This window comes from Micromesistius poutassou (genome assembly GCF_964030765.1).
Source record: "Micromesistius poutassou genome assembly, chromosome: 14".
Classification (NCBI taxonomy): domain Eukaryota; kingdom Metazoa; phylum Chordata; class Actinopteri; order Gadiformes; family Gadidae; genus Micromesistius; species Micromesistius poutassou.
In genome coordinates, this window is record NC_140284.1 from 3,842,347 (window position 1) to 3,864,313 (window position 21,967).

The 21,967-nt window shown below is 41.8% G+C and overlaps 5 protein-coding genes across 5 annotated transcripts; all 5 read right to left on the reverse strand.

Annotated features, from left to right (window-relative positions):
• Window positions 1–457: 457 nt before the first annotated feature.
• On the reverse strand, window positions 458–1,399 carry LOC311358441 (olfactory receptor 10R2-like; the record flags this gene model as incomplete). The annotated part of the gene is made up of 1 exon (XM_084478467.1): window positions 458–1,399. The coding sequence occupies one exon, from the start codon at window positions 1,397–1,399 to the stop codon at window positions 458–460; it is 942 nt and encodes a 313-aa protein (XP_084334593.1).
• A 4,723-nt stretch (window positions 1,400–6,122) lies between these two features.
• Window positions 6,123–7,058, reverse strand: LOC311358443 (olfactory receptor 2K2-like; the record flags this gene model as incomplete). The annotated part of the gene is made up of 1 exon (XM_084478468.1): window positions 6,123–7,058. One exon carries the CDS (start codon window positions 7,056–7,058, stop codon window positions 6,123–6,125), a length of 936 nt encoding a protein of 311 aa, XP_084334594.1.
• Window positions 7,059–13,189: 6,131 nt separating this feature from the next.
• LOC311358444 (olfactory receptor 10R2-like) lies at window positions 13,190–14,122 on the reverse strand (the record flags this gene model as incomplete). Its single annotated transcript, XM_084478469.1, has 1 exon — window positions 13,190–14,122. One exon carries the CDS (start codon window positions 14,120–14,122, stop codon window positions 13,190–13,192), a length of 933 nt encoding a protein of 310 aa, XP_084334595.1.
• A 1,311-nt stretch (window positions 14,123–15,433) lies between these two features.
• LOC311358755 (olfactory receptor 4M1-like) lies at window positions 15,434–16,375 on the reverse strand (the record flags this gene model as incomplete). The annotated part of the gene is made up of 1 exon (XM_084478880.1): window positions 15,434–16,375. The coding sequence occupies one exon, from the start codon at window positions 16,373–16,375 to the stop codon at window positions 15,434–15,436; it is 942 nt and encodes a 313-aa protein (XP_084335006.1).
• Window positions 16,376–19,986: 3,611 nt separating this feature from the next.
• LOC311358448 (olfactory receptor 10R2-like) lies at window positions 19,987–20,919 on the reverse strand (the record flags this gene model as incomplete). Its single annotated transcript, XM_084478475.1, has 1 exon — window positions 19,987–20,919. One exon carries the CDS (start codon window positions 20,917–20,919, stop codon window positions 19,987–19,989), a length of 933 nt encoding a protein of 310 aa, XP_084334601.1.
• Window positions 20,920–21,967: the final 1,048 nt, after the last annotated feature.

Consider the following 21,967-nt stretch of genomic DNA (forward strand, 5'->3'; position numbering starts at 1 on the left):
AACAACCAGGGAGAAGGTTTACCTTGCATCAAGTAAAATGAAGCAAAGAAAAGGAAATGTGTTATGTGATATGTTCAAGCATTATTGTGGTATCATCTTATAACTATTAACTATTAATAACTACTAAATAATTACTTTCCTTAGAATAAACTTTAGCACTACTTTGTGTTTTTATTGTATTTTACTATATCTTGTCTTCTCTTCTTTCACTGCTGCTCTGCGGTAACACAAGAATTTCCCCTCCGGGTGATTAATAAGGTGTTATCTTATCTTACTATGTAGTACGCTATACTACAATTATTGTACTTATTGTACTACATTATGGTGTAAAATACAGCATAGCAATATAGCAATATAGCATGCTACACTTTACATTATGGTGTAAAATAGAAGATATAGACCATTCTAAATGTATTGCTACAATGATTATTGGCAACACATGAACCCTCTGTTGGGACTATTTCCCATAGACATTTAAATAATACAGAATCTTGTTGCGTACTTTGGTAAGTTTAAATCCATATATTAGGGGGTTCATGATCGGGGGGATGATCAGGAACTCCATGGAGATGAAGTTCTGCAGCGACGATGAGATGTTTTTGGAGCCAAAGCGCATGTACATGACATCAAAGACGATGGTGGACAGGAAGGTGAGCAGGCAGGTGAGATGGGGCACACAGGTCTGCATGAACTTCTTCCTGTTCTCCATGGAGCCCCGACACGTCCTCACCAGGTACAGGTAGGACCAGACGATCAGCAGCCCGTGGAAAACGTACACCAGTATGGTGAGGTATGCCATGATGCTGTGCACCGTGGTGTTGTTCGATGGGCACGCCAGCAACACGATGACCCAGTTCACGCAGTACAGCCGCTGGATCTTGGCGCTGCACAGTGTTAGCTGGGACGTAAGGCTGATGAGGACGGCCATAAAGCTGAAGGGGGTCAACCAGGAGAAGAAGACCAGTAGGGACAACCTGTGCTTGTTCATAAAACTGTGGTAGTGCAGGGGTTTACAGATAGCCAGGTATCTATCGTAGGCCATGACAGAGAGCATGGACAGGTCGCTGCATGCAAACGAAAACATCACAAAGGCCTGCATGAGACACCCGTTGTAGGAGATGACGTGAGACGGGGACAGCAGGTCCAGGAGGAATTTGGGGTAGAAGCCTGTGGTGCCGTAAAGCCCATTGATGCAAAGGCAACACAACAGAATATACATGGGCTCATGCAGGCTTTTGTCCAGGACAATGGTGAGAATCAGAGAGCAGTTGATGGTTACTATCAAGCAATAACAAAGCAAGGTGGAGGTAAAGAGAATCACTCTATAGTTTGTGGTCTCATTCAACCCAGAAAGACTAAACACTGTTATCATAGAGATATTATCCATGATCATGTTCATATGCCTACAACATATTCCTTAATGAAACTATACCACTCTTTGCTGGAGTCACACAATGCACACTAGGGTTATAGTGGTTGGAGAGGGAGGGATTCTCCTGTACTCCTCATCCCTGAAGGGTTTGTCCTCTTTCGTGTCTTAAAATGAAGTCAGGAGACAGTTGAGGCAACCAATGAGCATTTCACTCTCAAATCGGCCAATCACGTTAGTCAACACAGGAACTACCTTTTTCAGTTGACGTTGCATTAGAATGCATTAGGCGTATTATGCTTGACAATGATAATAATGTATGTATTTTAAATACCTCAAATACATATAATAAACTCTCAGCAGGGGGTACACCTCTGGTACATCCTGGCGGCCTCTCGGGGACATGGTCACCAACCAAGATCCCACTTCTGACACCAATGTGGCGGTCAGGGAAGAAACATTTCCATATACATTTACATTTAGAGCATTTAGCAGACGCTTTTATCCAATGCGACTTACAACGGTTAATGCACACATTCACACACCGACAGTGGAGTCAACCATGCGCGCCGACAGCCAGCTTGACAGGAGCAGTCAGGGTGAGGTGTCTTGCTCAGGGACACTTCGACACTCACAGCTAGGAGGAGCCGGGGATCGAACTAGCAACCTTCCGATTACCAGCCAACCCACTCTACCTCCTGAGCTAAGAAGAACCAGACACGAGCCCAGGGTTATCAGGGTACTACCATTAACGTGCCGCACACACCGCATGACTACGGGAGTTGCCTTTATTTTCACTCACACAGGACAATTTAACATCACACCATGTACCCCGCGGACATAAGTGTCTGGCTGCAGGTGTTGCTCAAGCCAACCCCACCTGCCACCAAGGTGAAAACCCACGCAACCACACACACAATTGCCGAAGTGAACAAAAACCAGGAGGCAATATTAGTCCAAACAGTCCAATAGCCCAAACAACTCCTTCCAGAACACAGCCCCCCCCTGAAGGGTCAGTTGTCCCCAACAGCCCCATCACCCAGCACATAGTCCCTCAAGTGTGCTGGCGCTGATGAACAAGCCGCCACAGCCCCCCAGGAAGGGAATCAGCAGGGGAGCGGCAGCAGCACGTGTGCTCGAACAACAACTGGGGCGAGAGGGCGGCATGGCGAGAGTCTGTCCAGTGAGGGGACCACCACTCCAGCCTCCAACCACTCTCCATGGTCAGTGTGCCCTGGTTGGCAGTCCGGGCCGCATCATGGGCCTACATCTGACCAGCCAGCTCGATGGTCGACCCTGCCGGGCCCTGGTAGACACAGGGTCGACCATCTCTCTGGTACATCCTGGCGTCCTCTCGGGGGCATGGTCACCAACCAACATCCCCACTTCTGACACCAATGTGGCCAAGGAAGAACCAGAGATGAGCCCAAGGTTATTAAGGGACTTCATTTGCTGTGCCTCACACACCGCACAACTACGGGAGTTGCCTTTATTTTCACTCACACAGAACAATTGAACATCACACCATGCACCCTCAGAACAAAGTGCCTCGCTGCAGGTGTTGCACCAGCCGACCCCACCTGTCACCAAGGTGCAAACTACTATCAACCACACACACAATTGCAAAGGCCAACAAGAACCAGGAGGGCACCAGGAGGGCTCCTAGTGTCCCAGGAGTCCTTGCGGCAATCCGGAACACGGTCAATCAAAGCTGTGATCGCCACAATATTTTACTGTTATTGGTAGGATGCACCTGCCTCTGTATTCAACACTTCTCAATTGATAAATGTAAGGACGGAGTGGTATTTTGTGTTGTTCATTTTGTAAATGTTGCTCTCTTCTGCTTTATTCTTTTCTCTCTTTAAGTCTCGCAAAGCTCACCTACAGCGGCTTTGTACTAGACCATGTGCATTCAGAGCCCTGGAGATCGAGGTCTGTGGTATGAGACAATAACAATCATAAATGATTGTTAGTTATTATCAGAAATACATTTTGCAAATTAAAAGTTATCAAAAAGCAGACATTTTTGCCATTATCAATGCTTAGACATCTCTTCATTCCTTTTGCTAAGCAAAACCAGTGTCACGGTCTCTCCTACCAGGTCCTAGCTGCCGCTAGTTTCGCTCCTTGTCCGTCTTGTCTGTTCCTGTTTGTTGTGTCAGTGTTTCATGTGCGGGGACGTGGTCTGTGCAGTTCCCCGAACCAGCCTCGTTGATCACCCGCACCTGACAGTCATCTCCAATCAGGATCACCTGTATATCTACCCCAGCCTTCCAACCACTCGTCGCCAGATCGTCAGTTGTACTACCATGTTGAGTAGCTTCTTGATTCTTCACCCAGTATTCCTAGTTTACTCATGTTCTAGTCTGCGCATTCCTGATACTCTGTCTTTCTACCAGCCATCACCAACACGACCACCCTTCAAGCCTGCTCTACTGCCGGAGTTACCATCACCACCGGATCGTCGGGTGTGGCTGTCGGTTCGGCTGCCAGCCGACTCATTCCACCCCGGTTCGTGGAGCCAGGATTACCATCAACGGATGCAACCACCAGCACCAACCGTTACCATCCGTGGATTAATAAACTGTTCAACTGATACCTCTCTCGTCTGTTGTTACTCATGCCGTGCACTTGGGTCCTTCCTGTCTTGATCCGTAACAACCAGCCCATTTAAAATATAATGGATATCAAACCACAGGCTGATCAACACCAACAGAGAGTTGGGAAAGGTGTCATTTTTTGGAAGACTTGCAACCTCTCCAAATATTGAAAATGTAATTTTTTTTATTAAACCTTTATTTCACCAGGAAAGTCCCATTAAGATTAAAAACCTATTTTTCAAGGGAGTCCTGGCCAAGAGGCAGCAAAAAAGGCAGCAAAAGTTACAGTTACAACATACAGACAGCAATTAAAATTAAGAAAAACAGTTACAAGTAAAGGAGGTCGTCTCAAGTGCTCTCAGCCGGGATTTAAAAGCATTCAAAGAAATCAGTTCTGTTATTTTCCAGTCTTTTTGCAGCATGTTCCATGTAGAAGGAGCAGAGTACATGAAAGCCCTTTTTTCCCAATTCTGTGCGGGCAAATGGAACAGACAGCAACAACTGATCACTTCAATGCAAACCATAAGAATCAACACTTCTCCATGTGATTAGATTACAGATGTAGGAGGGCAGTAGTCCAAGCATGGCCTTGTCTATAAAAGTGCACCAGTGTCCCAGCATCCTGGTGGACAAAGAAGGCCAACCCACTCGAGAATACAATTCACAATGATGGGTCAGGGCTCCACAGTTAGTAATAAACCTCAGAGATGCATCTAAAATGGCAATGTATGTATAAAGCAATGCATGTATTTAAATATCCTACACACAGTCCATTTTAGCATTAGAAAGGTGGTTGAAACTGTTGAAATCAATGCCAATAAAAATTAGGGCTGGGCAAGTTAACACGTTAATTACGCAATCTTATTTTAACGCGATTAATACAAATTGACGCATTAACTCACATTATTATTTATTTATTTTGATTTTGGAAGCTTTTGCCCACAGAATGTCACCATTCATAGCAGAAATCATTTTTGTTTTTAGTTCCACTTACTTTACATTCAATTACACTTGCAGTAGGTGACTGCCTTATTACAATTCCCAAATCTGTGGTGCTACTTATTTGAATTGAACTACACTTGTAGTAACTGTTGTTTTACAATTGTACTAATTAGCTGGCTGTTTACAATTCCCAAATCTGTGGTGTTTCTTAGGTTTCATATTCAACCCACACTGAGTGAGTTAATAAAACTCCCTCAAGATCACTTGGTCTAGTTTTTGCTTATTAAGTACATTTGAAATTAATGATAATGTGTCATTCCATTTGATAATCTCATTTAACTTCAATTTGAGTGAATTAAAAATATAATTTTAAAAGTGATTTATCACGAGTTAACAGACCAATACTATGCGATTAATCATGATTAAAACTTTTAATCTTTGCCCAGCCCTAATAAAAATGTAATGCAAAATTCTTCCCAATGTTTTTTTATTTAAAACTGCTACATGTGGTACGGAATTGTGACAAAACTTATGCCAAGTTTGTTTGTTAAACCTTACTTAGGATTATATATTTTTAATAAAATGTTCTTATTTTACCCCCCTGCATTTAATAAATAACACTTTAATAATCCCTAATAGGGAAGTTCAGGGTTATTAGCAGCAAAAGTGGACCTAACAGTGCAAATTAAGACAAACAAGTTAAATATTTCTTCTTAACATGAAGTTAACATTCTGTAATATTAAGTGAAAAACCAAAGCCAATATTGACAAAGTATTTATCTCATTAGACAAGTCACTAGGCCATATGAGTCCAGCACAAACACTTGTGCCAATGTATTTCGGATGTCTTTTATGAAAAATGTATATGATTTTGGTGTATGGTTGTTAAATTCTATTTTTTTCTTTTTGGAAAATTAGCCATTGGATTGCCTGTTTGTGTGTCCGTCTGTCCCAAACATACTGTTGGCAACCTAGACAGACATTGAGACAGGGAATAAATAACCAGGGAGAAGGTTTACCTTGCAACAAGTAAAATGCAAGCAAAGGAAATGTGTGATGTGATATGTTCAAGCATTATTATGGTATCACTTTATAACTTTGTAGTAAACGATACTACACTTTACATTATTGTGTAAAATACAAGAAGATATAAACCAATCTAAATGTATTGCTACGATGATTATTGTCAACACATGAACCCTCAATTATGATTATTTCCTATAAACATTTAAATAAAACAAAATCTTGTTGCGTACTTTGGTCAGTTTGAATCCATATATGAGGGGGTTCATGATCGGGGATATAATCAAGAACACTAAGGCAATGAAGTTCTTCAGCGATTGAGCAATGTTTTTGGAGCCAAAGTGCATGTACATAATATCAAAGACGATGGTGGACAAGAAAGTGAGCATGCAGCTGAGATGGGGCACACAGGTCTGCATGAACTTCTTCCTGTTCTCCATGGAGCCGCGACACGTCCTCACCAGGTACATGTAGGACCAGACGATCAGCAGCCCGTGGAAAACGTACACAACTACCGTGATGTACACCACAATGCTGTTCGGTGTGGTGTTGTTCGACGGGCACGCCAGCAACACGATGACCCAGTTCACACAGTACAGCCGCTGGATCGTGGCGCTGCACAGAGTGAGCCGGGATGTAAGGGTAATGACGACGGCCATAAAGCTGAAGGGGGTCAACCAGGAGAAGAAGACCAGCAGGGACAACCTGTGCTTGTTCATAAAACTGTGGTAGCGCAGGGGTTGACAGATGGCCAGATATCTATCGTAGGCCATGACGGAGAGAATGGACAGGTCGCTGCATGCAAACGAAAACATCACAAAGGCCTGCACGAGACACCCGTTGTAGGAGATGACATGAGACGGGGACAGCAGGTCCAGGAGGAATTTGGGGTAGAAGCCTGTGGTGCCGTAAATCCCGTTGATGCATAGACAACACAACAGAATGTACATGGGCTCATGCAGGCTTTTGTCCAGGACAATGGTAAGAATCAGAGCGCAGTTAATGGTTAGTATCAAGAAATAACAAAGTAAGCTGGAGGTAAAGAGAACCACTCTATAGTTTGTGATCTCATTCAACCCAGAAAGACTAAACATTGTTATCATAGAGATATTATTCATCATCATTTACCTATGCCTACAACATATTCATCAATGAAACTAAACCACTCTTTGCTGGAGTCACACAATGCTCATTAGTGTTATAGTGGTAAGAGAGGGAGGGATTCTCCTGTACTCCACATCCCTGAAGGGTTCGTCCTCTTTCGTGTCCCTTAAAATATAGTCAGGAGACAGTCGAGGCAACCAATGAGCATGCAAGCTCAAATCGGCCAATCACATTTGTCAGCACAGGAACTACCTTCTTCAGTGGATGCTATATTAGAATGGATCATATTATGCTTGCCAATTATAAAGTATTATGATAATCAGAGGCGTTAACGGAAGACACAGGCTTAAGAATTAAGATGTTAGATCTGCACTATCTGGGACGCTACATAGCCCCCACCTGAGGGGTTCACTGTCCCCAGCAACCCATGCACCCAATACAGTGCTGGAGGTGCAGAGGAAGGTGTTGTTGGAGCCTCTGTGGCACTGTGTGCTCAGTAGCGGTGTAAATCTCTGGTTTCATCACAATACGATATTAAATCGATTCATTGTACAACGATACGATATTTGCCAATATCAAAAGTCTCCTGCAATGAGATTTTGATTCAGAGGCCTGCAATCGATTTGAGACGATATGTCCATTTAAGACAACCTCGATTCCTCAAATCGTTCATACCACCCATTGATTATTCGACCATGAAAAATTTTGAGTTATTCACATCCCTAATTGTCAGTCAAAGTGGATTTATATTCTCTACAACAGTCAAATTTGTCCTCCAGTGTCCTTTGGGAGGTTTTTCTTAAAAACATGCTCAGGAGATAAAACACTACGTTCAGAACAGACAATTTCTCCAGCAGTGCTGCAAACACATTGTGAAGGTAAACTAGTACCAGAAATACAGAGGTAGGTTTTGGCAAGGTTTGCCAGGAGGGGCAAACATTACCTTCCTGGGGCAAAGGGGCAGTCTCTTTATACTTGCAACTTGCAAGGTGCCAGGACATGTTAGTCGTGTTTCCTGAATATCTTATCTCGTAATGGCACTTTTTGCATACAGCATGCAATTGTCCGTTGACCTGTCTTTTTCAAAATCGGAAATACTTCCATACCGCTGATTTGTTTCCAAGAGGGGAGAAAATATCCTCGGAAACATCTTGGCTGTTAGTATTAGCCGTGCTGCTAGGTGCCAAACTGAGCGGCTTGGGCGGAAATAGTGACACAAAACTCACTCAAGGAGATTGTCAAAATAAAAGTGTATAATACAGTGATATGCATCAATGTTTAGGCATTTCATCAATGCAGATGGATAGTTACACCCATAGTGCTCAGGTACTACAACAGGGGATTTGTCCAATCCAGGCGTTGGCTCAGCACTAGCTGGGATCTCATCGGTTTAGGCAAGGGGCTGGTAGGGTGCCAGCCGGTCATGATGGATGACCACCTTGTGGCCACTGACTGCCGAACTTTGGGGAGACCCCCTTCTTCTCGGGAGCGTATTCCCACACTTGGGCCCCCGCTACAAAGTCTCTCTCGTGCAGTAGGAGTCATAAGCCTGCTTTTGGCAAACTCCGGGTCTTTGAGGGCCCCTCTGGTCAACGGGTGGGTCTCTCTGAGCCACTGTCGTAGAAATAGTCCAGGTCAGGCTCACTGCCAAGTCCTGGTTCCGGAGGAGGCCCGAACATCAGGTCTACTGGGGTCCACAACTCCCATCCGAACATTAGCGCAGCCGGGGTGCAGTGTGTGGATTCTTGAACTGCGGTGGGTGAGCTGGGTGGCCATCATGGCCATGATTGTACCATAACACCATAGCAAGAGCCAGAGCCATGGCAAGTTGGATGCTGGAGAGGTGGTCCCCTCACTAGGCCACTGCCATGGTTTTCCGCCGAACGAGGGGCTCTAGCGTGGTATCGGCGCAGGGCAGTCAAGGTCCAGGTGGCCAGGCTCGCCACACTGGAAACAGCAGCGGCCAGCCCCAGACACACGTCGGTCGTGGGGGTGGTGGATGCTGCCGGGGATGCTGGGGCGAAGTTCAGGCCTGGAAGACCACCTCTCTGTCTTCGTCGCCCTTGTAGTAGTCTGGAGGCACGGGACGGCTGCAGGAAGTGTCAGGTGGAGAGTTCCACCTCCGCCTGTTCCACCTGGTCAAGAGCCGTACTGAGGGTCGGGGGCCTGCTGCATTATCAATGGTTAATCCCACTTCTCACACCAATGTAGCGTCGGCGAGGAGTCATGTTTTCAACGGTTAATCACAGCTCTCATGCCCCTTAAGCCACTCGGCTGTGAGAACTGCCTTAAATTTAACACACACTTAACACAGAAATATCACATGTATTAACCCACCACCCTAAATATCTCGTGGCGGTGGTGGACTCCATCATTAGGGGTGGGAAAAAGAATAGATTCTTCGATGCATCGTGATTTTCTCTGGAACGATTCCGTCTCGATGCATAAAAATTTATAATCTGAAATAAATGTAATTAAAAAAACAATAAAAAAAACTTTTTTGTTCATTATTAAATTTGTTTGCCTGCTGCAGAGTGCTACAGAAACTCCTTTCTGCTTTCTCTGCACAGAGAACCGACTTAATCTAATATAAAATATTAGATAAGGTAATTCATCTGTTGATTGACTTTAATGATCATCACACAAGTAGGAAGTGATTAGCAAACTGAGTAGCAAAGTCAGATGTATATATATATATATATATATATATTTGAAAATCCCGCATGGAAATGTACATAAAAAATTTTTGGAATCGAGATGCATCGATAATCGTTTTATAAATCGAATCGTTGACCTCTGAATCGGAATCGAATCGTGAGGTGCCAAGAGATTCCCACCCCTATCCACCACCACCAACTATTGCACACCACATAACATCACTACCGCAAAGGACCCAGGAGGGCACTGGAACCCTCCCAGGATCCTTTGCGGCACTCGGAACTGCGTCCACACCAATGGTCGCCACAGTATGTTAAAATGTAAACGTATTAACTAATAAGTATGGATCGTGAAATTATGTTATATATTATATATATATTCTGTTATCTGATGAAAACTTGAAAGAACCTTCAGGGGTATACAGATATATGCAATTTGAAGTAAGGCACTTCAGCCTTAGTTGATACCAGTGAGGATTAGTAGACACACATGCACACTTGCCCTGACTGGGCCTGTGACTGTGCACAGTGGGGCCCACAAACCCGGGGCACTCTGAACTCTGGGCTCCAGGCCCCAATATGACTGCACTTCTTGCATTACCTTTATGTACACCATTGGCTGTCGGTCAAAATGGAGTCCTTTGCCTTCCCCGAAAGATGACGCACACACAAATACACGAGCGCACTTGTGATAAATTATTATTTATATTAAGTCTATCATTTAAAATTCACTGATTGTAAAATGAGCCGTTGATAACATGGATGAAGTTCATGTTGGTCATCACAACAAGCAAGATTGGCAGAAAAGACGACACATGAGAAGATGCGTAAACACAGACGTAGGATCCATATAATACTATCCTGATTGTGTCGGGAAATTAACTAAAAGAGATAATTATACCTAATACTAAGTGTCACAAAAATAATCAAATTAAACATTATAAGACTTTGGGCATTATTGATCATACAGAGGGCAACGTTTAACTAAAAAATACAATAATTAGGGTACATCTGGCAACGTTGCTATGAGTGAGTGAAATGGTAGACAGCACCTGCCATTGTATGCAACGATTTTCAATGGATAAATGTGGGGAGGGAGCTGCATTTTTGGGGTTGTGAATCTTGCTCTCTTTGCTCTATTTTGTTCTCTTTCTCTATATAGCATCCGTGGTCTCAACCGGAATGGGTAGATGAGGTGCTAGCATCATTCTAGGTCCTCTAGGAGTTAACACTTTAAAATGACAATTGACAATGACAATTCAAAAGATCTCATAAATATAACAAACAAAACAAAAATAATTTGTTCTTTGTGGCTGGATTTTCTAGCACTAGTACTTCCATGGAAAAGAAGAGTCGTGGGATTGTTCAGACAAAGAATGTATAGTTCAGGGGGGATATCCAGATATGTGTGTTCAAGTTCAGTTTCTCTAATGCTACTACCGGGTAGGTTAGTGTGTATGTATCTTATCTGTTTTTGAACGAATAAATCTGCAAATCCAAGTCCTCCGTGGCCGGGTTCACGGCTGGCCACGCCGTATCCAACACTATCCACAGTTCTGCTGGGCAAAGCTCGAAGAACAACAAGGAATGATTTACTAACCATGAATTACCATTTCACGGCATTTATCAAATAATAAATTATTTATATTTTATACCATGTTTCTAACTTTCTAACATTTGTATTTGAAACTATTTTTAGACATATTGATAATGGTTCACACTTTTAAAACATTAAGTTAAATCTTTCTAACTCATTATTTAACAAGTGCATTATAACCACCAGAATTAATTAATTCACACTTAAAGTGGGTTAAGTACGCTAAACAAAGTGCTTCAGTATCATTAAAATAACTGCATTGCTCCTTTAAGGTTTCATCATCATTTCTATTCTGCTCCGCTAACCAGGATGACTTAACATAACGATTGGCATTCATTAGCATTTAGCATACAATTAGCATAGTATCATCATTATCCGACTAACAATATGGGTTAGCTGCTAGCGCTTAGCATGTAGCTAGCAATAAGCGATCGCATTTGCGATTTATTTAACACATTTAACAATGACGCCATGAGCACAAAATTGTATTGAGACATTGGAAAATCTTCATATGACTCCGTTTGGTTTTTTATTTAAAAGGTATCTGTACTAAAACCGCATTTATAGGCTCTTTTATCGTAACAGGAGCTAGCAAACAAGACATTAGCATTGGCACATGCAACACTCACCGGAGATTCAAGTGTATGAATAACTCGACAGGAGTTATCTTCTTTATGTTTACAGTCCAGGTCCTGATTAAACAACACCTCATTAACACCATGGGAATATTTATGATTGGATTAATCAGGGATTTAACTATGTTTTATGGCATTTTATACCGGGAGTTTGCTCCACGCTGTATACCTGCCGTCTGCCAGGTGTTAAGACTTATGCGACCTAGTGGTCGGTCGCACACTCTTTAAGCGAACGAGGGGAGTCGGCTCGCGGTCGGGAGCCGTTTTCTTTTTTGCCTAGTCAGAATGATATGAAGGTCTCTGCGCTACGTGTGCTCCGTGCATGCTATGCATGTGTTCAGTGACACGTCGTGCATCCATGGGGGTGTCATTTTTTGCGTAAAATTACAACCTGTTAAATTATTGGCGATGAAAGGCAATTTATGCATTTGGAAAATCCTACACATAGTCCCTTTTAGCAATATTAAGGTGGTTGAAAACTGTTTGAATCATTAAATATATAATACATTTAACAATGCACAAATGTTCCCCATAATTTTCGTTTACAATTGCTACATGTGGGACAGAATCATGACGTCTTAAGCCAAGTTTTTTGCTAAACCTTGTTTAGGATTATAGATTTCTTAATCAAATGTTCTTGTTTTACAAGTAGATAAGACTTTATTAATCCCCAGAGGGAAATCCAGATGTTATAGCAGCAAAAGTGGGCAGAACAATGCAAATAAAGACAAACAAGTAGGCTAAAGTATTTATATCTGCTTAACAGTAAGTTAACATTCTGTAATCTTAAATGCAAAACCAAAGCAAAAACATATGTATCTCATTGGACAAGTAATTATAGGCCATATGAGTCCAGCACGAACACTTGCCAATGTATTTTGGATGTTTTTTAATGAAATAAAATGTATTGCTTTTAGTGTATGGTTGTTATATTGTTTTATTATTGTTATTATTATTATTATTATTATTATTATTATTATTATTATTATTTTATTAGAAGATTAGTCATTGAACTGCCTGTTTGTCTGTCTGTCTGTCCCAAACATGTTGTACTGCAACCTAGAGAGACATGGAGACAGGGAATGAATAACCAGGGAGAAGGTTAATGTTGCAACAAGTAAAATGCAAGCAAAGGAAATTTATGATATGTATTAACCCTAACCCTGTTATCACCTCTAAACAGTTTAGTATACTATACTGCACTTTAAATAATGGTGTATTGAAAAAATGATTATTGTCAACACATGAACGCTCTATTGAGACTACTTCCTTTTAACATTTAAATAAAGCAGAATCTTGTTGCGTACTTTGGTCAGTTTGAATCCATACATGAGGGGGTTCATGATCGGGGGGATGATCAGAAACTCTATGGCAATGAAGTTCTGCAGAGACATAGCTATGTTTTTGGATCCAAAGCGCAGGTACATGATATCAAAGACGATGGTGGACAGGAAGGTGAGCAGGCAGGTGAGATGGGGCACACAGGTCTGCATGAACTTCTTCCTGTTCTCCATGGAGCCCCGACACGTCCTCACCAGGTACATGTAGGACCAGACGATCAGCAGCCCGTGGAAAACGTACACCAGTATGGTGAGGTACGCCACGATGCTGTTCACAGTGGTGTTGTTCGACGGGCACGCCAGCAACACGATGACCCAGTTCACGCAGTACAGCCGCTGGATCTTGGCGCTGCACAGAGTGAGCCGGGACGTAAGGCTGATGTTGATGGCTAGAATGCTGAAGGGGGTCAACCAGGAGAAGCATACTAGCTGGGACAACCTGTGCTTGTTCATGAAACTGTGGTAGCGCAGGGGTTGACAGATGGCCAGGTATCTATCGTAGGCCATGACGGAGAGAATGGACAGGTCACTGCATGCAAACGAAAACATCACAAAGGCCTGCACGAGACACCCGTTGTAGGAGATGACATGAGACAGGGACAGCAGGTCCAGGAGGAATTTGGGGTAGAAGCCTGTGGTGCCGTAAATCCCGTTGATGCATAGACAACACAACAGAATGTACATGGGCTCATGCAGGCTTTTGTCCAGGACAATGGTAAGAATCAGAGTGCAGTTGATGGTTAGTATCAAGCAATAACAAAGCAAGGTGGAGGTAAAGAGAACCACTCTATAGTTTGTGTTTTCATTCAACCCAGAAAGACTAAACATTGTTATCATAGAGATATTATCCATCATAATTTTCCTATGCCTACAACATATTCATCAATTAAACTGTATCACTCTTTCACAATGTCACACAATGCTCATTAAGGTTATAGTGGTAAGAGAGGGAGGGATTCTCCTGTACTCCTCATCCCTGAAGGGTTTGTCCTCTTTCGTGTCTTAAAATATAGTCAGGAGACAGTCTAGGCAACCAATGAGCACGCAAGTCTAAATCGGCCAATCACGTTAGTCAGCACAGGAACTACCTTCTTCAATGGATAATACAATAGAATGAATCATATTATGATTGACAATGATTAGAATGTACTTTAAAATACTTTAAAATACATCAAATAAGTTTCCGGTCAACGAGCAATGAGTCTTCCAACAGAAATCAATGGATTTACAAAATGCCAAATAAAACAGAACAGAAACTGTATTTCGATACTTGTTTTGGAACCTCAACAACCACCACTAACCACTCGGTGAGTTGCACATTTCTGAAAACGAACGTTTAGGGTTGTTTTAAGGACAGGTTTGTGAATGCCCGTAGCCAGCCATTCTGAAGCAGGCAGGGGCGATTCTAAATGAGCCAAATACCCAAGACTGGACCAATGGTGAAAATTTCGGTGTCAACCACTCTATTTCATCCTAGACAAACCAGAAAGGGGCCTCAATGTTCAAAATACCGGAATAGTCCTTTAAATTAAAAATCAAGGCCAATATGGACAGAAAATATGTATCTCATTGGACCAGTCACTAGGCCATATGAGTCCAGCACAGACACTTTAGCTAATGTATTTCAGATGTCTTTTAATAAAATAAATTGCATTTGATTTTGGTGTATGGTTGTTACAAAGTATTTTTTTCTGTTTCTGTTTGCGTGTCTGTCTGTCCCAAACATGTTGCAACAAGTAAAATGCAAGCATAGGAAATGTGTGATGTGATATATGTATGTTGTCTAAACTGTTAACCTTAAGCCTTTGTTAACCATATGGTAATCTATTGATTGATCCTCCTCAGGGTGTCATAAAGAGGGGTTTGTGGCCGTGCCTTATCAGATGGAACCCTGGCTTCTCCACTCTTCCCCCGGGGGTCTGTTACAGCTTCTAACACGTACCCCGAATGTGTCATGAAAAACAGGCACATTCCAACCGATACAGAGACACAGAATGTGAAAACAGATATTTCCCATTACAATATGTTTTAAGCATTATTGTGGTATCACCTCATAACTTTGTAGTAAACGATACTACACTTCACATTATGGTGTAAAATACAAGAAGATATAGACCAATCTAAATGTATTGCTACGATGATTATTGTCAACACATGAACTCATGACTATCTCCTATAAACATTTAAATAAAACAGAATCTTGTTGCGTACTTTGGTCAGTTTAAATCCATATATTAGGGGGTTCATGATTGGGGATATAATCATGAACACCATGGAAATGAAGTTCTTCAGTGATGGTGAGATGTTTTTGGAGCCAAAGTGCATGTACATGATATCAAAAACGACAGTCCACATGAAGGTGAGCATGCAGGTGAGATGGGGCACACAGGTCTGCATGAACTTCTTCCTGTTCTCCATGGAGCCCCGGCACGTCCTCACCAGGTAAATGTAGGACCAGACGATCAGCAGCCCGTGGAAAACGTACACAATTAACGTGATGTACACCACAATTCTGTTCGGTGTGGTGTTGTTCGACGGGCACGCCAGCAACACGATGACCCAGTTCACGCAGTACAGCCGCTGGATCTTGGCGCTGCACAGCGTGAGCCGGGACGTAAGGATAATGACGACGGCCATAAAGCTGAAAGGGGTCAACCAGGAGAAGAAGACCAGCTGGGACAACCTGTGCTTGTTCATAAAACTGTTGTAGCGCAGGGGTTGACAGATGGCCAGGTATCTATCGTAGGCCATGACGGAGAGAATGGACAGGTCGCTGCATGCAAACGAAAACATCACAAAGGCCTGCACGAGACACCCATTGTAGGAGATGATGTGAGATGGGGACAGTAGGTCCAGGAGGAATTTGGGGTAGAAGCCTGTGGTGCCGTAAAGCCCATTAATGCAAAGGAAACACAACAGAATATACATGGGCTCATGCAGGCTTTTGTCCAGGACAATGGTAAGAATCAGAGCGCAGTTGATGGTTAGTATCAAGCAATAATAAAGCAAGGTGGAGGTAAAGAGAACCACTCTATAGTTTGTGGTCTCATTCAACCCAGAAAGACTAAACACTGTTATCATAGAGATATTATTCATCTTCATTTTCATATGCCTACAACATATTCATCAATGAAACTAAACCACTCTTTGCTGGAGTCACATAATTCTCATTAGTGTTAGAGAGGGAGGGATTCTCCTATACTCCACATCCCTGAAGGGTTTGTCCTCTTTCATGTCTTAAAATATAGTCAGGAGACAGTCGAGGCAACCAATGAGCATGCAAGCTCAAATCGGCCAATCACGTTAGTCAACACAGGAACTAACTAGAATGAATGAATCATATTATTTAGAAAAACATGTACTTTTAATTCAGCCTTTGGTGAAATCGAAGTGTAGTGTGTACTGAATGCATGTTGATGATGATACACTCCTTATAGGGGGTAACTACATTGGTACGACACCGGCTTCCTCCATCTTCTGCTCCAGCTTTTTAAATAAATCACCTATCCGAAGTGAGTTGACAGCTGTCTACTGAAAACATCTTTCTCCCGCCGGAGCAGCCCCTCCGCCGCCCGCACGTATACGGCATTCCCCGCCGCGGCGCAATAAATGAATAAAGATTGTAAACAAAAAAAAAATTCTTTTGACAGATGTGCCCGAAGTTACTACTTTACAACCTTGTTGATGACCCACATTTAGAAAAACATGTACTTTTAATTCAGCCTTGGGTGAAATCGAAGTGTAGTGTCTGTGTGCTTCCACCTTTAATGAATGCATGCCATGCGCGCTCCCACAGCTGAGACACAATTCTTATAGGGGGTAACTACATTCACCGGCTTCCTCCATCTTCTGCGCCACCTTTTTAAATAAATCGCCGTTTCTCGTTTTCCGACGGCGACAACAACAACACGACTATCGTCTCCATCTACTTCCGGCTCGAGCATCTCGAGCATGCGCATGACGCAATTCAACGCATAATCCAATTCGACTCCATACATGCACGCTTAACTCGACTATCGCATTATCTAGGGGTCTTAATTCGACTATGAGTAATTGTAAAATGACTATGATTCGATTTTAGCTCAACTAAGGTGTATACATGCATCTTAATAATCCAATCATAGTTGGACTAAGCCAATAATTCGACTTTCTTGAGGGTCATGTAAACGCACTGAATGTCGATGGGAAGAACTGGGAGCAGCTTCTCCCCTATGTAATTTTCTCCATCAGGGAAGTTCCCCAGAGTTCCACATGGTTCTCCCCGTTTGAGCTGCTCTATGGTTGGAGACCCAGGGGGTTCCTCGACATAGCCAAAGAGGCCTGTGAACCGTAGCCATCACCCCACAGGTCAGTCATTGAGGGAAGAATTTACATTGGACTTTCACCTTGCCCTCACCTTTTTGAATCAACCCCTTTTTGTTACTTTTGCTCACAAAAGTTTTTACTTGTGTTGTCTGTTTTCACACCCAAAATCAACCACGTCTCAGTCAAACTGCCACACTAGGTAATGTTCTAAGACAACATCATGCTCACTACAATAGCTATGTGGATGATAAACATGACTCATTACAGTTCAATCCAATGACATCAGTGCCTTGAGCTCTTTCTCTGAATATTTGACCACCATTAACAAATGGATGAGCACAAATATATTTAGAACTTAATGAATCCAAGAGGTGCACGGTAGTTGAAACCCTTTGACATTTAGCTTGGGGTTCCCAAAGTTTTGTGTATCATTTTCCAGGACATTTCCCATAACCTTTCTGTGATCAGGGAGGTATTTATTTCACTGTATGAACTGTCAATAGCGGCCAATTTTATTGAAAAAGAAGCATACAAGATTATTTTTCTGTAAACCAACTTCAGTAAGGTGTACCATAACTCTTGACGTACAAGCAGTCAAAGTTTACAATATCCAAGAATCCAACCTTTCAACAAGTCAAATTGCTTATTCATCCCTAATGCCCATGTCACACTGTCCCGAAATTGACACCAGATGGACACACAATAAAGGAAATGTTCAAATTCGGCTCCGATCATAAAAAAATCGGGCCATTTGTGAAGGCATCTAAAGCCATCGTATGACCACAGATGGAGTTTCTCAGGCTCCGGCAGCAACTTTGTGAGCGCTGGCAAAATCTTTGGCATGCCAAATAATTGACGAAGGACCTTGCAAAGGTTTATTTTCGTGTTGAATTTGTGTGTCCATTTTGCACTTCGTAAGGCCATTGCGAGGGCATCTTGTCAAGTCGTGTCATTTTCGTCTTTACTTTGTGTGATCATCGGTGCCATCTCCTCATGAAGACAATACGAAGGAAACAAGAAGCTGCCCAATTTTCTTAGGAAGGCAACACGACTGCATGAAGCCCTCGCAATGCTGTGATGTAGCCATCGTATTAGAGTATGATGACATCAAGATGGGACCACGGTGTCGGCAAAGACAGCCAAAGTTGAGTAGCTCAAGCATTTCCCATGTGTCATGGTAACGTGGACATATAAAAGGCCAGCCTCAGAGCATTTTCCAGTCAGTCAGTCCTGAGCAACTCTACAGAGCAGAGGCGTGTGTAACTCCCAAAGCTTCAATCACAATTAATCACAATTCAGTTCCTGGTTATTATATATATTATATGAAAATTATTATATAGATATTGTCTCGGCTGTTCTTTGTTTGGACCGTTGATACAGCAGGCGAGGTCAGCTGTACTCTCTTCTAATAATTTCAAAAACTCTCGTTTTCAAAAAATGATTGCATTTATTTTACTATTAAAAAATGAACAAAACTGTTATCAAAGAACAGATATTTTTGCCATTATCAACGCTTAGACGTCACTTCATTCCTTTTTCTCAGCAAAACCAGCCCATTTAAAATATAATGGATATCAAACCACAGGCTGATCAACACTAACAGAGAGCACAACAATTCAATTCAAATATTGTAAATGTAAAGCAATTTATGAATTTAAATATCACTATCATAATATATCATAATATATCAATATCATATACACACAGTCCCTTTTAGCTTTTACTGCTACATGTGATACAGAATCGTGACAAAACTTATGCCAAGTTTGTTTGTTAAACCTTACTTAAGCTTACATATTTATATATACATTTAATAAATAGATGGATAACACTTTAATATCCACAAAAGGGAAATTCAGGTGTATTAACAGCAAAATACGACCTAACAATGCAAATGAAGACAAACAAATAAAGTATTTCTACTTAACATGAAGTTAACATTCTGTAATATTAAGTGAAAAACCAAAGCCAATATAGACAGAAAATATTTATCTCATTGAACAAGTCACTAGGAAATGAGCGAACACTTTAGCCAATGTATTTAGGATGTCTTTTATTTTTTAAAAGATATTTGATTTTGGTGTATGGTTGTTATATTGTATTTTTTTTACTTCTGGAAGATAAGCCATTGGATTGCCTGTTTGTGTGTCTGTTTGTCCCAAACATACTGTTGGCAACCTAGACAGACATTGAGACAGGGAATAAATAACCAGGGAGAAGGTTTACCTTGGAACATGTAAAATACAAGCAAAGGAAATGTGGTATTTTATATGTTCATGCATTATTGTGGTATCACCTTATTATATGTAGTATAGTATACTACACTTTACATTATGGTTTAAAATACAAGATATAGACCAATCTAAATGTATTGCTACAGTGATTATTGTCAACACATGAACCATCTGTTGTGACTATTTCCTATAAACATTTAAATAATACAGAATCTTGTTGCGTACTTTGGTCAGTTTGAATCCATATATGAGGGGGTTCATGATCGGGGATATAATCATGAACTCTATTGCGATGAAGTTCTTCAGCGATTGTGAGATGTTTTTGGAGCCAAAACGCATGTACAAGACATCAAAGACAACAGTGCACATGAAGGTGAGCATGCAGGTGAGATGGGGCACACAGGTCTGCATGAACTTCTTCCTGTTCTCCATGGAGCCCCAACACGTCCTCACCAGGTACATGTAGGACCAGACGATCAGCAGCCCGTGGAAAACGTACACCAGTATGGTGAGGTACGCCACGATGCTGTGCACAGTGGTGTTGTTCGATGGGCACGCCAGCAACACGATGACCCAGTTCACGCAGTACAGCCGCTGGATCTTGGCGCTGCACAGTGTGAGCCGGGACGTAAGGCTGATGTTGATGGCTAGAATGCTAAAGGGGGTCAACCAGGAGAAGCAGACTAGCTGGGACAACCTGTGCTTGTTCATAAAACTGTGGTAGTGCAGGGGTTGACAAATGGCCAGGTATCTATCGTAGGCCATGAAGCAGAGAATGGACAGGTCACTGCATGCAAACGAAAACATCACAAAGGCCTGCATGTGACACCCGTTGTAGGAGATGACATGAGACGGGGACAGCAGGTCCAGGAGGAATTTGGGGTAGAAGCCTGTGGTGCCGTAAATCCCGTTAATGCAGAGGGAACACAACAGAATATACATGGGCTCATGCAGGCTTTTCTCAAGGACAATGGTGAGAATCAGAGCGCAGTTGATGGTTAGTATCAAGCAATAATAAAGCAAGGTGGAGGTAAAGAGAACCACTCTATAGTCTGTGATCTCATTCAACCCAGAAAGACTAAACATTGTTATCATAGAGATATTATCCATCATCAATGAAACTACTACCACTATTTGCTGGAGTCACACAATGCACATTCAGGTTGTAGTGGTTAAAGAGGGAGGGATTCTCCTGTACTCCTCATCCCTGAATGGTTTGTCCTCTTTCGTGTCTTAAAATATAGTCAGGAGACAGTCTAGGCAACCAATGAACATGCAATTTCAAATCGGCCAATCACGTTAGTCAACACAGGAACTACCTTCGTCAGTGGATGCTACATTAGAATGAGTCATATTATGATTGACAATGATTATAATGTATGTATTTTAAATACTTTTAAATACTTTTAAATACATCAAATAAACGTAGCAATTCTAGACCTTAAGTGTTTCTTAGACTTTTTAAAAGAAGACACTGTTTTTTTAGAACAATCCCACTCTGGTTTTAGATCTAAAACAAACTTATAGAATAGAGATATCTCAACAAAATAAATGTCATTTGACAATCAAGATAAGGTTGCTGTTTTAAGTATTTTACATTTATGTCCTGCATACAGTGGACCACTAAAGTTTCGAGGTAAAGTAAAGTTTTGACTAAAGAAGTGGGTTTTGTACACATGTTCTGTACATAGCGTACATAAATTACACATGCTGCTACCCCTAGGTACTGTAATCAAACAACAGCATGCTCACTACATTAGTTATGTGGATGATAAACACGAGACATTTCAGTTCAATCCAATGACACCAGTGCCTTGACCGAATATTTGACCGCCATTAACAAATGGATGAGCACAAATATATTTAAAACTTAATGAATACAAGAAGTGCACGGTAGTTGAAAACTTTCCACAATATTTTCCGTAGCCTTTTTGTTCGAGATTCATATTTCACTGTATCCGTCAATAGCGACAACCCTAATCTCTATTGAATGAGAAACATGAGACAAACTTTTTTTAAATGAATAACTACTGTAAACCGCCTTCAGTAAGGTCTACCATAACTCTTGACGTACAAGCAGTCAAAGTCAACAATATCCCAGAATCTAACCCCTTTCCATCAAATCACCTATTCGTACCTAATGAAAAATTAACTAATAAGT